This window comes from Callorhinchus milii, unplaced genomic scaffold, assembly GCF_018977255.1.
Source record: "Callorhinchus milii isolate IMCB2004 unplaced genomic scaffold, IMCB_Cmil_1.0 Scaffold17, whole genome shotgun sequence".
In the NCBI taxonomy this organism is placed as follows: Eukaryota; Metazoa; Chordata; class Chondrichthyes; order Chimaeriformes; family Callorhinchidae; genus Callorhinchus; species Callorhinchus milii.
The window spans coordinates 8725518-8739176 of NW_024704758.1; the positions used below are offsets into that span (position 1 = coordinate 8725518).

General features: G+C 41.3%; 1 protein-coding gene across 3 annotated transcripts in view; it reads left to right on the forward strand.

The window, feature by feature from the left end:
• The window catches only part of brsk2b (BR serine/threonine kinase 2b), a 303448-nt gene extending 290340 nt beyond the window's left edge, over positions 1 to 13108 (forward strand). For 2 of the 3 annotated variants that reach the window (XM_007887609.2, XM_007887610.2), the window contains one exon: positions 11288 to 11761. In XM_007887609.2, the coding sequence (XP_007885800.1) occupies positions 11288 to 11514 (227 nt within the window). In that variant the 3' untranslated portion in view covers positions 11515 to 11761. Of the gene's footprint in view, positions 1 to 11287 lie in introns of all 3 variants that reach the window. The other variant, XM_007887612.2, reaches the window with a different exon arrangement.
• Positions 13109 to 13659: the final 551 nt, after the last annotated feature.

Below are 13659 nucleotides of genomic sequence, written 5' to 3' on the forward strand. Positions count from 1 at the left end.
AGTTGTTTACCTGTACAAGGTGTTTACTGCACCCATTACCGTAACGTACAATCAGCATGATAGTGACAATCCTTGCATTTGATATAGCGCCTTATCACGTCTTCGAGACGTTTCAAAGCGCTTCACAGAGTATACTCTAAAGTGAATAATAATGTTCCCTATGCAAACATTTGTGTGACTAAGCTGAAATAATCTATAGTAGTTGACATTCTGCCCTTTGCTTTCTTCTTTCTCCCCCGCTTTCCCCCCCATCCATCTAGGAATATAGCATTTGACACCTGACTGCTCCTTGGTTAGGAATACAGGTGAGCAACTGGTGGAACTTGCACCCTTTCTGTTGCTTGTGCTCACTCCACGATTAGAATAGCAGAAGGAATAAGACAAGATACACATTCTAATGTCCCGAATACGGCTTAAAATCGATGAGTCTCAGCAGTCATTCAGCACTCTAAAGTGGCTCAGGCAGTCATTCAGCATCGCGAATCAATTGCGTCACCATAACATTCAGACAGACGTGTGCCTGTGTTTGTGTGTATGTGTGCGCAATGCAGGCAATCCAATAGCAGCAACAAATTACATTTGTATAGCGCCTTTCACGTCGGGAGGACATCCCAAGACACTGGACAATCAGGGATTTGGACCCGAATCCAAATGAGCAATAGCACTATTAAATGTGTAAATAAGATTTATGGGACAAAAAATTCTACATAGATCAGTGCCAGAATGTATTTTGAACTCATTTTGCTGCTTAGTTATTAGCTCTTGAAAATATGACCCCTCTGTGGGCTGAGCTGGGCCTGAGCTTACCTTCAGATATTTTAAGATTAGCAAATGAACCAGGCACACAGTGCAGGGCATGTGCAGGGCGATGGTAAGCCAGGTTCTGGAGGACTGTTTTTTGTTGGCTCAACTTTTGACAAGGTGATCGCTTTCACCTTCATTACTAATGTATTATCCAGGCAGTAGGTGGAAATTGTAATGCTCAGCAAGCTCAGGCCAGAGCCGCTGGACGGTGACAGATTTATAGGCTGCGTGGGTTTTCTATGGAGTGGAGAGGCCCGGCCTGCGTAGTTCAACTGGAGAAACATGATAGAGCGAGTGGCAAAGCCGGCAGTGATTGCAGTTCAAAATCCCTCCTGCTCCAACCTAAGCTGATTTATAATAAGGTCACACTGAAGGGCCTGTATTATGGACAATGATGGCTGAAATGTAGGAAATTTATCTTTGCCTCTATGTAAGCTCCAGTAAAAATGGATAGCATCTGGGGGAATGTGGCTGGTTTACTTGTTTTCAGGATATTATTTAGGTTTCTGACCCAGGTTGTTTTAAGGACCCGACATTATACAATTGGTACATTGTCTGCTTCTCTAAATCTTTCACCATTTTGCCAAAGCTGAATCAATCTTCTGTTAACCTCACTGATGTGATGAAGTTGGTGCTTAAAAACCAAACCCAAATCTTGTTCTCTTTTGAGCATCCAATCCTTTCGTCTTCTCTTTTATATTTCAATGCTTATAAATCACGTTTATATTTTAGCCGTAAGCATTTGTGGAAGCAAGGTGAAAAACTTTTGCCCCTTTACAATATCTGGTACAATACTTTGGAAACATATTTTGTAGACTTAACCTCTGCACCCACTTCCTTCTTTCTACCCCCCCTCCTCAGACTAATGGATCATGGGTGCCAACCGCCTACAGTACTTCTGAACCTGAGTTCAATTCCAGGCAGGGCGAAACCTTGGGCAAGTTTCCTTACTCCACACGCCTAATAATAATCCCTCCAAAAACCCCCCAAAAATAATAAATCAATTATTTTCAATCTACAACTGTTTGTGGGACATTGCTGTGTGCAATTGGCTGCCGCGTTCGCCCACAAATATACAGTCAATTCACTTTACAGTGCGTTCTGTGTAGCGCTTTGGGACGTCCTCCCAACGTGAAAAGCGCTGTATCAAATGCAAGGATTATTATTATTATTACTTCAACCTTTCCTTCATGTGTAAAGCTAAATTGGCAAAGTGTTTGATTCGGGAAGACGCTACAACTGAGTCTAATTTTCCTCCGACATGCACATTTGTGTATTTTCAGATTTTTTTTTGAGGGGGTTGTCCGTCTGTTTATTCGGAGTGAGATTTTTACTCTGTCTCCAGCCTAGTATGTTGAAGATGATAGTTACTCCAGCTCAGTGCAGATCAGGGCTACAACCAGGGACCTTCTTGGTCCTTAGGAGTTTAACAAATAAACATCGCAGGATTACAGCGTCTCGTCCTTAATCCATTGGATGAATGATATGGCCAATCCAGGGACCTGAGCCACTGAGATCCCTATATCTTGTAGATTCAAGCATGAAAAAGTAATGGATAGTTCAGGAGGGTGACATCCACACGGAATGAACACTGTTAAATTAAATTGCGTAATCAGACTTCCTTGGCAAAAACAAACTATATACCTGCACGTGCTAGCCCTATTTGTTCAAAGCCTTGTAAGTGTTAGAGGACTGTTTCCTAAAGCACATCCCCTTTGCCTCTCCTTAGGTCCACTGGCCTGTGCAAACTGCCCTTTTTCATTTACTGGTTTGGCAGTAATTTTGAAAGCCGCTTTCACACATACACTTGCTTTGAGGTGATTCCACTCAACAATTGTAGTGCTGCTACCTGCCAAGGGAAGTCCGTACAGCCCAGTGATACCAAAGCTGCTCCTCTGGCTGGACGGAGATGCGAAGAAGAGCTTCAAAGCTCTGTGATCCCATGTCTTAGCTTTGGAAAGAAAAGCTCTCTTTGTTACCTTGAGATGGTAATGCAAACTTCGTCAATCTTCAATGTTGTCAGTTCACTGCCTCAGTTTAACTTAGATCATAGGTTGCTGTTGTTACTGGAGCCCACAATCTCAGGCATACTACTAAGGCTGACTGACAACTTAAAGGTAAACCAATACAACACACATTATACAGAGAAAATACAAGGCTGGAAATATGTTGCAAGACAATTACACACTTGAGGGATTTAGCTGAAGGCTTAGCTATGAGCACTGTGCTTGAGTGGTTTACACAGTCTAGGAAACGCCAGGACTACATTGATCGCAATCCCAGATGCTATTTTTTAGATAATCTATATTAGTATTGTTATTCAGCATTATTCTATTCCAGATTCACTGTCTCTGTTCACGACATGGAATCACAAAATTTACAGCACAGAAGGAGGCATTCAGCCTTTGAATGTCAGATCCTGTCCAAGCCTATCCAATGTCAGATCTCTGAAAGAACTACCGGTTTAGCCCTGCTTCACTGACATTTCCCCATCATCCTTGATTATTTTTTAAAATAAATTTGGATCCCCTTTTTTAAAACAAAACTATTATAGATTCTGCTTCAACCACAGTTTTGGTCGGACATTCCATGTCCTAACAATTGTGTCCGTGAATGTGTGTTTTGTAAAACAAATTATTCTCCCAATCTCACCTTTAGTTTTTTGGTAATTTTACCAAAATTTATGTCATCTTCTTAGATCATAGGTTGGTATGGATGAAGAAGGGCCCTATGGCCATCTGATCTCATCCCTTCAGCACACCCAATCTAATGTCCCCCCATCACAGCATCAAGTGCTTTGTAAATGAGCTATTTGGAAGTTGCTTGTTCTGGATCTCGGGCTCAAAGTGACTTTGAAGGGAACAACCAATTTGTTTTGAGACCCTCTCATGTTCGTGTGGCTGCCCTTGATATTTCTCATTTTCCTAAACTCATAGACTGGAAGGTTTTTTTCAAAACATATTAATATGTAGATACACTGACATCCAGTAAACAAGGATGGAACTTAAATCACTTATAGGCCTGACAGAATGCATCTATATACATGATTAGGTTTATGTTCGACAATAAATAACTGATAACAAATTACCAAATAATTCCATTATTTCTCTTGCTCCTTTACTCAACCATGACTCTTCCAGCAGTTCAGCTGCAATTGTACATTATCTTTGCAATCCCTGCTATGATTTGATAATCGAGCCAGTTTTGCTGCAGATGAATTCTCCGAAATGAAATAATCTGCTGGATAAGCAAGTCTATTTGACATTCGATATTTCTGAAGCATCAGAGCGATCAGATTAACGAAAGCACGAATCATAAGTCACGAATACCTGAAGTGTGTTTGCTGCTCTGCATTTATCCTCAAGTCATATTCACGTTGAGTAAACTGTTTGCATAACAAATGAGTCATTCTGGCAGACCTGAAGTCAACAGAAGAGAATATCATCGGACTTATGCAAACACGCACCACTTATCAGTATCAGCAGAGTACATGAATAAATCATAAGATCCCTTGTGCACCCACATATAGAAAGACACAACGGAGGAAGAGTAAATAAGATATAATTATCTGGGGGTATTAAGCAGGATGTGCTATTGCATTAAGTCTTCCATCATTAGATTACATATTAAAATGGCAAACTATTGTTGTTTATAACTTACAAATGTACACATGTAATATTTACAAATGTAATGTTGATTTCCAAGCTTTTTTTGAGGGGGATGGGGGGGAGTGGGAGAGAGAAGGGAGAATATTATCTGTTTGCTCACATTTGATTTGCTTACATTGGGCTGAATGTCATCCCTCAAATCGAAACTCCATTTGCTCAGTGTGGTTAGCTGTGGAAAATAATGGATTAGATTAACCCAGTGTTTGGAAATGAGAGCTGTCCATTCATTTCCAGTTGGTCTGCATTAAGTCGTATAAAAAGGATGACTGATTATCATGGCCGAAGAAATCAGACACATTGAATGTTCGTGTAAATTAAAATAATGCGTCCAAATCATTAACCATTACCTGAATTACAGACCTGCATCTACCAAGCACTTAAGGCCTGTAGATAATAGAGCCTCATTAGACATTGTAGTTATAAATACTATCTCCAGCTCTGTGATTAGTGATCTTGCAACACTATTTTGATACAGGGGCAAGCAGCAATTCTTCTTATAGGCTGGAACATGAGCCAGGGAAACCAGTTCCGCAGGGCGATGCAGAGTTGAATGTTCAAAGCAGATCTGTGACAATTGGAGAAGAGCAGTTGGAAAAGTGGTGAGCACCAATGGTTAATGGAATGCCCAAAAAACAGAGTGGAAACAAATTTTATCATAGCTTTTCGAAAGGGAAATAAATAAATATTGAAAAGAAAAAAAAGCTGAAAGATTTTTTCCACAAAAAAAATCTAAAGCGGGAGAAGAATCCAAAGCTGTGGAAAGCTTTCTATGTCAGGGCTAAGAGAAGTGCCATCAGTTAGAATAAACATGAATGAAGAATCTAAATGCCTTGTCTTCACTATAGAGGAAAAAGGGATTCAAAAGACCTCTTTACTGTGTTGATAGAATTACGTAGTATTCCCTTCAACTCCCTTCGATTCCCTCTATTCCCTTCAACTCTGGAGTCCTCAGACCTTGGCTCTTTCCAACATGCGCCGAATACTTTCCAGAATGAAGTAAGCTGGATGCATCCCTCCAGAAAGAGCGTGTGCATTCCAACAATCTGTCTCTGGAATTTCCACGTGGGACACATGGTTTGGTTTGGATGCTCTTTAGCAAGGTGATGGATTTCAGCAGGCGTCAGACACCCGGCTGACCAAAAAAAAAACTATTTCCTTCTCCCTCATGTATGCTCTTAAACTCCACGATACTTTCTGCTTCAACCGCGGCTCATGTCAGTGAGTTCCACATTCCCATCACCCTCTGCGCAAAGATGTTTCACCTGAACTCTCTCTTTTAGAAAGTAGAACTCATTTTAGAAAATTGCCAAAATGCTAAACATCTGTGGGTGCAGTGTGTGTTGGACAGCACCAGATTGACTTCTGTTTGTGCTCACCCAGCTCTGCTAGAGACTGAGACCACACTAGCTTCTTTCCATAAAGGAGATATCTCAAACAGCAGTATCCCTGTGAGAAGCTGATGAAAACCTGCACACATGTAACTAAGTACCTTGGGTGTGCTTGGGAGTATTGGGCTAATAATCGGATCCTCTATAAATTGATGCTGCAGCATGTTAAGACTTTATTACAGTTTCGCATCCCCTGCTGCTAAGCTAGTTACGGACTAACAGGCTATTCCCTGGTCCGTGTTTTCCCTGGAATATTTGCGGGACTGAAATTCTGCCCAACACTGTTACCACGGAGATCACTACCGTAAACTAAAGCATCACCACAGGCAGCGCTTTGTGGGCAACTGGGTCATGATGGTGAGGACAAGCAAGCTAATTCTTGTTAAACGTTTATCTTATTGATGTTTGTAACCTGGTGTCCACTGGACAGATTAGGAATGTTATGTATTTCATGGTTTGAGACTAAAATAACAATATTATCATTTCGACCAAATGGTGCATGCAGCGTAAATGTTTGGTTGAAGCTTATTTGCTGCTCTCCACTGAGCCTGGTATCTGTCCTCTCCCAGGAGAGTCTGGACAAGGATTTATGACCAATTGTTTTTTTTGTGGGGCGGATTGTTAGCCAGGACTCCAGAAGCATTCCATCCTCTTTCACATAATGAATATCATGAGATCTTTGACGTCTACCTTGAAAACGACCTCAGTTTAACATCTCACCTGAAGGATGGCACCTTTGACATTATAGTACTCCCCTCATTGGGGTGGTGAGCGTTAGCCTTGACCTTTAGCTCATAGTCCCCATGTGAAGCTGAGACCCACAACCTTCCGAGTCAGAGGCGAGAATGCTATGAATTGAGTTGGGCTGTAAGACTTGTTGAGTTGCTTAGGTAATTTTTTGTGATGTTCTTTCAAGCTTTGCTTATAGACAACAATATAGTTTGTTTTCTTATTGGGTTTAGTTGAAAGTTTCACCCAAATCCGCCACTATTTAAACCCTTCAGGGTGATGCATTAGGCATGTGTTCATCTTTTGGATCTAATTAAATGCCATTTTCGGCTGATTCTGATGACACAAATCCAATGGGTTTTGGAAGTTCTGGTTTTACAAAGCCACTGGCCTTGTAAAACCTCCAAACACCTGTATGTTTCACAACAATGGGTCATATTTTTTCAACACCGAGTCCAAATGGGAAGATTGTGGAGTACTGAATTGCCTTTTGTTCTGCCATCCGGGTTTGGCCAATCATCTTTGTTTATCTCCTTTGTGTGCTTTTGCAATTAATGTATTATAATAGTTTTATATTCGGAAAACACTTAAATTTGATAACTAGTCAGCCCACAAAGGAGTCAGCCTGAGCGTTCGGGCATCCAGGATTCATGATGTTCAGCTCAGTGAAACTGTACCATTGATTAATGAAAAGCATTCAATACCCTCAGGAGCCACAAGGGTTAACTAACTCACAAAAAGACCAGCAAATACTTTTGTGTTAAACATGATAAGCGTCCAGAATTAAACACCACAAAGAATAGTAAATGGTCCTTTAAACTTGTTTTTAATCTATCAACCTGTCATGGGCAAGGATTTTAATAAGGGAATAGCCCTGAGTTCAATGGGCTCCTTTGGCAGATGGCTATGGACAGATGCAGAGCTCATTTGATGTTTTGTGTCCGTGTATTAGAGGAGATGATCAGGTCCTGTGGGTTTCGCCAAGGTACAAGGATTCTGACACACCGCATCTGTTTGCTGGCTGTACACCCAAGCGCACACACATCCCTGCCTCAAAATGCTTGGAAACAAACGGGGCTGATCAATGCAGTCACTTCTGGTGGTACAGTAATGATAATCAGGCATCAGATGGCCTTATGATGGGACTGTTAGCAGAAAGCATTAATGTATCTGATTCGCTGAAAATGAGCGGAAATGAAAGCAAAGCCTCTTAGTTGAACACAGCAGTTGTTTAAAGAGTGTGTAATGTTCCTATAATTCAATCCAACCGATATCAGATGCACCCTACCGTCAGGGCCAGGAGTATTCGCTGTTTAGCCTGACACATGGAGAATGGTCACTAAGAGAATGTATTGTTGAGTTGCCTGTGGAACGTTACCACAGTGAGAGTTAGCAACTTCAAGAGAGGAGGAGAGCAAATTAACCAAGAAAGGGAGGCAGCAATAGTGTTGAAGCTGAATGTGACTGTCTAATTTCCTAAAGGAGGCATCCCAGCACAGGAGTGTGGAAGCTTCATTAATATTATTTGCATACAAAGTCATTTGTTTAAAAATTTTAGATGATATTATTGGCCAACAAAATGGATAAATATAGTAATTGAGGTAGCGCCGAATGGTTTTCGTGATGATATCTGCCCGTCCCTGGAGAAATGGCCATTCTCCCTGGCTTTTGCCTGACGTCAACTTGTGTGATTAGCCAGAAGCCAGTAACTCAGGACATCTTCACCCCAGGGATGTGACAGGAAGCTCAGTCCCAGCACATCGGCCGTGCTCCCAACCTCTGCCACTTCCTGGGAGCGGGTGTGAGAACGCGTGGCGCATGTGGAGCTCGATGGCAGAGTGCCAGACCTGTGTGTGTGTGTGGGTTGCAATCTCTTGGGAGGACAGCTGCCTGGGTTGTAGCCTTGTGACAAGTGTAATCAGATTATCAACCGAGCTAATTAACAAGTGTGGTTTGGAAACCCGAGGAGCCTTTATCAGCTGGCTTGCCGCTTGCCCCATTACCTAGCTCAGTGCTCCGCATTTCCTGGTCTTTGGCCTCTGGCTCACTTGTCTCAAATTTAACACAAAGAGAAGATTTTACAGTCGTTTATGTAGGGTCAGGATGATTTATTTATGATTTATTTATTTATCGGGTCAGGATGATCACTCCTCAGTCATATAACTCACCAACCCTATAATATAAAAATAATAATAATAATTCTTGCATTTGATATCATGCCTTATCACGTCTTTGAGACGTCTCAAAGCGCTTCACAGATTATACTGTAAAATGAATTGACTTATGTTTTGTGGGCAAAACCGGCAGCCAATTGCACACAGCAGTGTCCCACAAACTGTGGTGGATTGAGTGATCAAATTAATTTTTATTTATTTTGAAGGAATTATTACCCCCGGAAAAGCAATCCGCCAATCGATTAACAACCGGGTTCCTACTTCCTGCTAGGTAAACAGAGGCATGTGTGTATAGCAGCGGGTTACATTTATACAGCGCCTTTCACGTTGGAAGGACGTCCCAAGGTATTGGATAATCTCACATGTGAGGAATGGTCTCTTGGATGGGATGTTTGAGGGCAGCGCATGCTCTAGAAGCGGATGCTGGTGGGAATCGTGCCTTCAGAAGAGCCGAAAAGATTCTGGATTAAAGGCAGGGAGTCGAAGCAAAAAAAGAATGTGAATCAAAGGGGAACAAAAATCTGATCAATACCAATACCAAATTCTCTCAATACCAAACAAATCCTGACTTTATTCATCACATGAATGTCCACTGTATTGTGTTTATGAAAAGATTGTCGGTGTGGGGTGAGGGGGTGAGGTGGGGGGGTGGTGGTTGGGTGGGTGGAGAAATCCCTGATTTTTAGAATAGGAATGCTACACTGTCAGATTCGGACAATTTTCATTTTAAAGAGACTTTGAACGTCGGATCAGATTGCTTTTATTTTGTGGGTAATTCACACATCTGCAGCCTGAGCTACAATAATAATAACATAATCATTACATTTGATATAGTGCCTTATCACGGCTTACTATGAAGTGTACTGGCTGTGCACTTTTTAGACAAATAGTGCAGCCACTTTGCATACAGCAAATATCCATGAAGTGAATGAACAATTTTTTATCTGGGGGATTGTTGGCCAGGATATCAGAAGAATCCCCCTTCTCTTTTTGAATAGTGTCATGGGATCTTTATCGTCCATCTGAACAAGCAAATGGGCCTGCGGTTTTTGTCCCATCTGAAGGACAGCATCTCCATGGATGCAGTACTCCTCCGGCAACACATTGGAGCCTCAGATTATGAGCTCAAAGTCATGACATGGGGCCTGAACCCACAACCTACACTCACTCAAGAGGCGAGAATTCCTACTGTTAGTACCTGCGCTGTATATCATCAGGATAGCTTTTATATACAACTCCTATTGTTTTTGCATTCTTCTCACTAAAATGATTCCTGGCCACATTGTCTTTAAATAGTAAATGCATTTGGTATAGCGCCTTTCATATTGGGAGGACATCTCAAAGCATTGACCAGATATCTGTACTGTATTGTACCGTAAAGTGCAGTGACTGTATTTTAAAGGCGAATTGACATCTTTTCAATTTCAACACAATTCAAAGCAAAGAGTAAAATATGTCAGTATTTTGGGTACGATCCTCCAACAAAAAACAGAGTGGAGTTTGTTGATCTTTTTCACAAGGACAGTATAAAGGTAGTTTCTATTTATTTTCCTGCTTATTGAATCTTTTTTTAAGGAAGTTGAAAACTTGAGGCAGTTATTAATTCTTGCATTCAATAAGCTGTAAAACAATTGAATGTTGAGCGCGGTGGCAGGTCCCGAGAAGCTGTTACAGAGGGGATGTGTCAGGTTTAGCCTCAGTTCTTTGCAGAGGACAGTTTGAATGTAGTTTCTTCTTGTATTATAACTGGGTGGGGAGTGACAGGTCTTGTGGGCGATGGATGACCGGTCTTTGAAGCCAGTTCTCACACGGCCAAACGCAGTTTTGTGCTTATTTTACTTCAAACAGTTGATGATATTCCTGTGGAGATGGTAAATACTCAATGGCCTGGATCCTTTAGCAATGAATGATACCCTTCAGGGTTGCATGGTCTGTTCCACCTTGTTAAATGCTCATTGATCTGGCTTGCTTGGCGCTGTAAATTGCTGCTACTCCAGACTGGAGAGGGTTAAAAATCCTCTTTTTTAAATTATTTATAAATAAATTGTTTCTCTGAGCCAGGCTTTACACAGAAAGATGTAAGAGAGTGGAGAGTTTCCATGCTGAAATGTTTGTGACATCAGTACCAGTAATTGTGTCAGAAGGAACTAAAACTGTTTCTCAGCAACATCCTTTTCTTCCAGTGAGACTTAGTCTCTCCTTTTCCAGCATCATCGGTGCTCTCTTCCATTCTTTCCGTCAACTAATTCCATTCAAGTAGAACAAACTGAGCCATTTAAAAAGCTAAGTTGCAAGTGACTTATATTTGGCTCTCGTCAATTTGCAAAGCAAAGCAAACAACCAACTAAGCAAAATGCTGCAACTTCAAAGGTTGAGTGCTGAGGTGATTCTTCCTTTAGACACCCCGTGGCTGTGGATCTCATTTCACCTCTCTCTCTCTCTCTCTCTCTGTCTCTGTCTCTCTCTCGTGACCCATTGTTCATTTGTTTGTTTGTTCTTTCTTTCTTTCTGTTTGTATACCCAGGCAGCCCATTGAGTAACTTCTTTGACGTAATTAAACAACTTTTTTCAGACGAGAAGAACAATGGGCAAGTAGCCCACCCGCCAGGTACACCAACCAAACATGGCACAAACAGCAAGCGGATTGATTCCGACACTAGTGACTATGATTCTAGAGGAGACTCTAAATTTCCAGCTGGGAGAGAGAAGGCAAAGATGGTGCCAAGTATTGGGACACAAGACCAACCTTAAAACCATTTTAGAATTAGTCCCATGTTCTGAGAGGATATAAATAACAGACTCCTTCGGTACAATATCCATAGACAAATTTTGTATGGCGGAATGATTGTATATAACTGAGGATTAGCACGTGCAAAACCCTCTCTCTGCAACATTTGTTTCCCTGTTTCTTTTTTGCTGCTCTCGTTTTTTTTTGATGACCTGATTTATTTCCACTCTGCTGCCAGGAATTGTCCAGAAAACTTGTTAAATCCCATCTGATGACTCCTTTGCTGCGGACAATTGTTGAAGGAGGCAGCTGATATCTTGGTGCATGTGGGAACCTGGCGCCCTTTGTCGCTTAACACTGACCGCTCTGGAGCTCCTGCATCCCAGGAAGGAAAGGAATCCTAGCGGGATGGACACACACCTTCAGCAGCAGATTGTTCACCAGAAAGGGGGCTGTTGTTGGGGGTGGGGAAATTGATCAACGAAGCCATCAGCTACAGCGGACTATTTTTTTGGGAAGCAGGACTTGGAAAACTGCTGCTGAGGGGTAAGGGATCAGGGGTTAGACAACACAACACGGCAGCAATGAACTAAACCCATACAAGAGTACCCAAAGCATCTTCTTGAACCACTCCTCTTTCTGTATAGATCCTGTTTGTCTAGTTGTGACACCTTGTTTAGCTGTAGAACAACAGAATCAAACACTGTGTTGCCAGTTATAAGTTTGTCAGTATTATTTATTTTTCAGGGTAATATATGTATATATATATTTTTTGTTCATTTCACAAGGGCACCATGTTCGACTGAACAGTGTTGCTGGTTTACTAAGGGGCTTTGACCACCCGCTGCTGTAAAAGGCGAGATTTATTGTGAACATTTTTATATACCTTTTGTGTTTCTTTCGGGATTTTATTTATTGAGCCCTGGTAATTTATCGGCAGAAACTTCTAGGTGTGCGTTGTCTTCATTGTGAATGACTTATAAGAGGCAACACATTACTGTATTTATTAAAAGAAAAAAAAATATTTTGTCCACTTTATCAGAGCTCTGTGAACAATCTTAACTTATTCTGTCCCAATTCAAGGAACTTGTAGTATATGTTTAAAAAAAATATAACGGTACTTTAAGAATGTAGAATAGCAGTAGTGTCTGAAATGATTATCTTATATTGCTATTTGTTAGTTTCATATCAGTGTGCGTGTTCTACAGGTGAAACTATTGGACCAGTTCTTGTACATAAGTAAATCGACAATGAAATGTGACCCATTGGAGGTTACTGTAATTGAATTTATCTTGTATAACTGTATGCATGTCAGACATGGTTTTTCTTTGCATGACGTTGCTGTAATTGTTCCCATAATGCGCTGTCCTCTTTCTTGATCTCCTTGTGCACAAATTAATGCTTCCTTACACCGTACCTCTGCAGATAGGCTGAACTACAACACGGACGGTACAAGCAGGAAGGGGAGAAATAAAGCAATACTTCTATTGATATCCTTCCTATTTTGTACTTTGGAGAAAAATACCTTATTTAACAGATCAACCATCAAATGTACCCACCCACCCACCATCCACCCACCCACCTTGCCCATTGTAATATAACTGTGAGCAACTTAAAGTGCAAGATCAATAAATTCATTCAATTCCAATAAATTTTGTGTGTTGGTATTCTGCTGCTGACCACCAGGCGTCAGTCATAATCTGTAGCACTGAGCAAAGTGCCACCTGCTGTAAAATTCCCACATATCAGCCGGGAAGGACTGTTTCTGTGTTCCAGGGATGTTTATGGCTGGTGAGATTGTACCTGTTTTAAGCAATGAAAAGAGACTTGCTATTTATGATCATCCGGAGGGCTTATTTAGTTTGACTCCTGACCGCAGAAAGTTGAAAGGTGCTTGAAACGGGGGAGAAAACCTTTCACCTGTTGCCCACCTGAGGATGCAACGGGAGCAGAACCAAAAGTTGCACTGTCCTGCCTTCATCATGCGAAAGGCCTGGGAATCTTGCCACGTTTTGATCAGGTAGGTAGGCGGAATGCTGACCTGTGGATCCTTCCAATGTATCTCAAGTATCACGGAGGTAATAATCCTTACAGCATTTCCAAGTGTTGATTCATTTATTTTATTCATTCATGTTTCAGTGTTGATTCATTTATTTGATGGTTTGTTT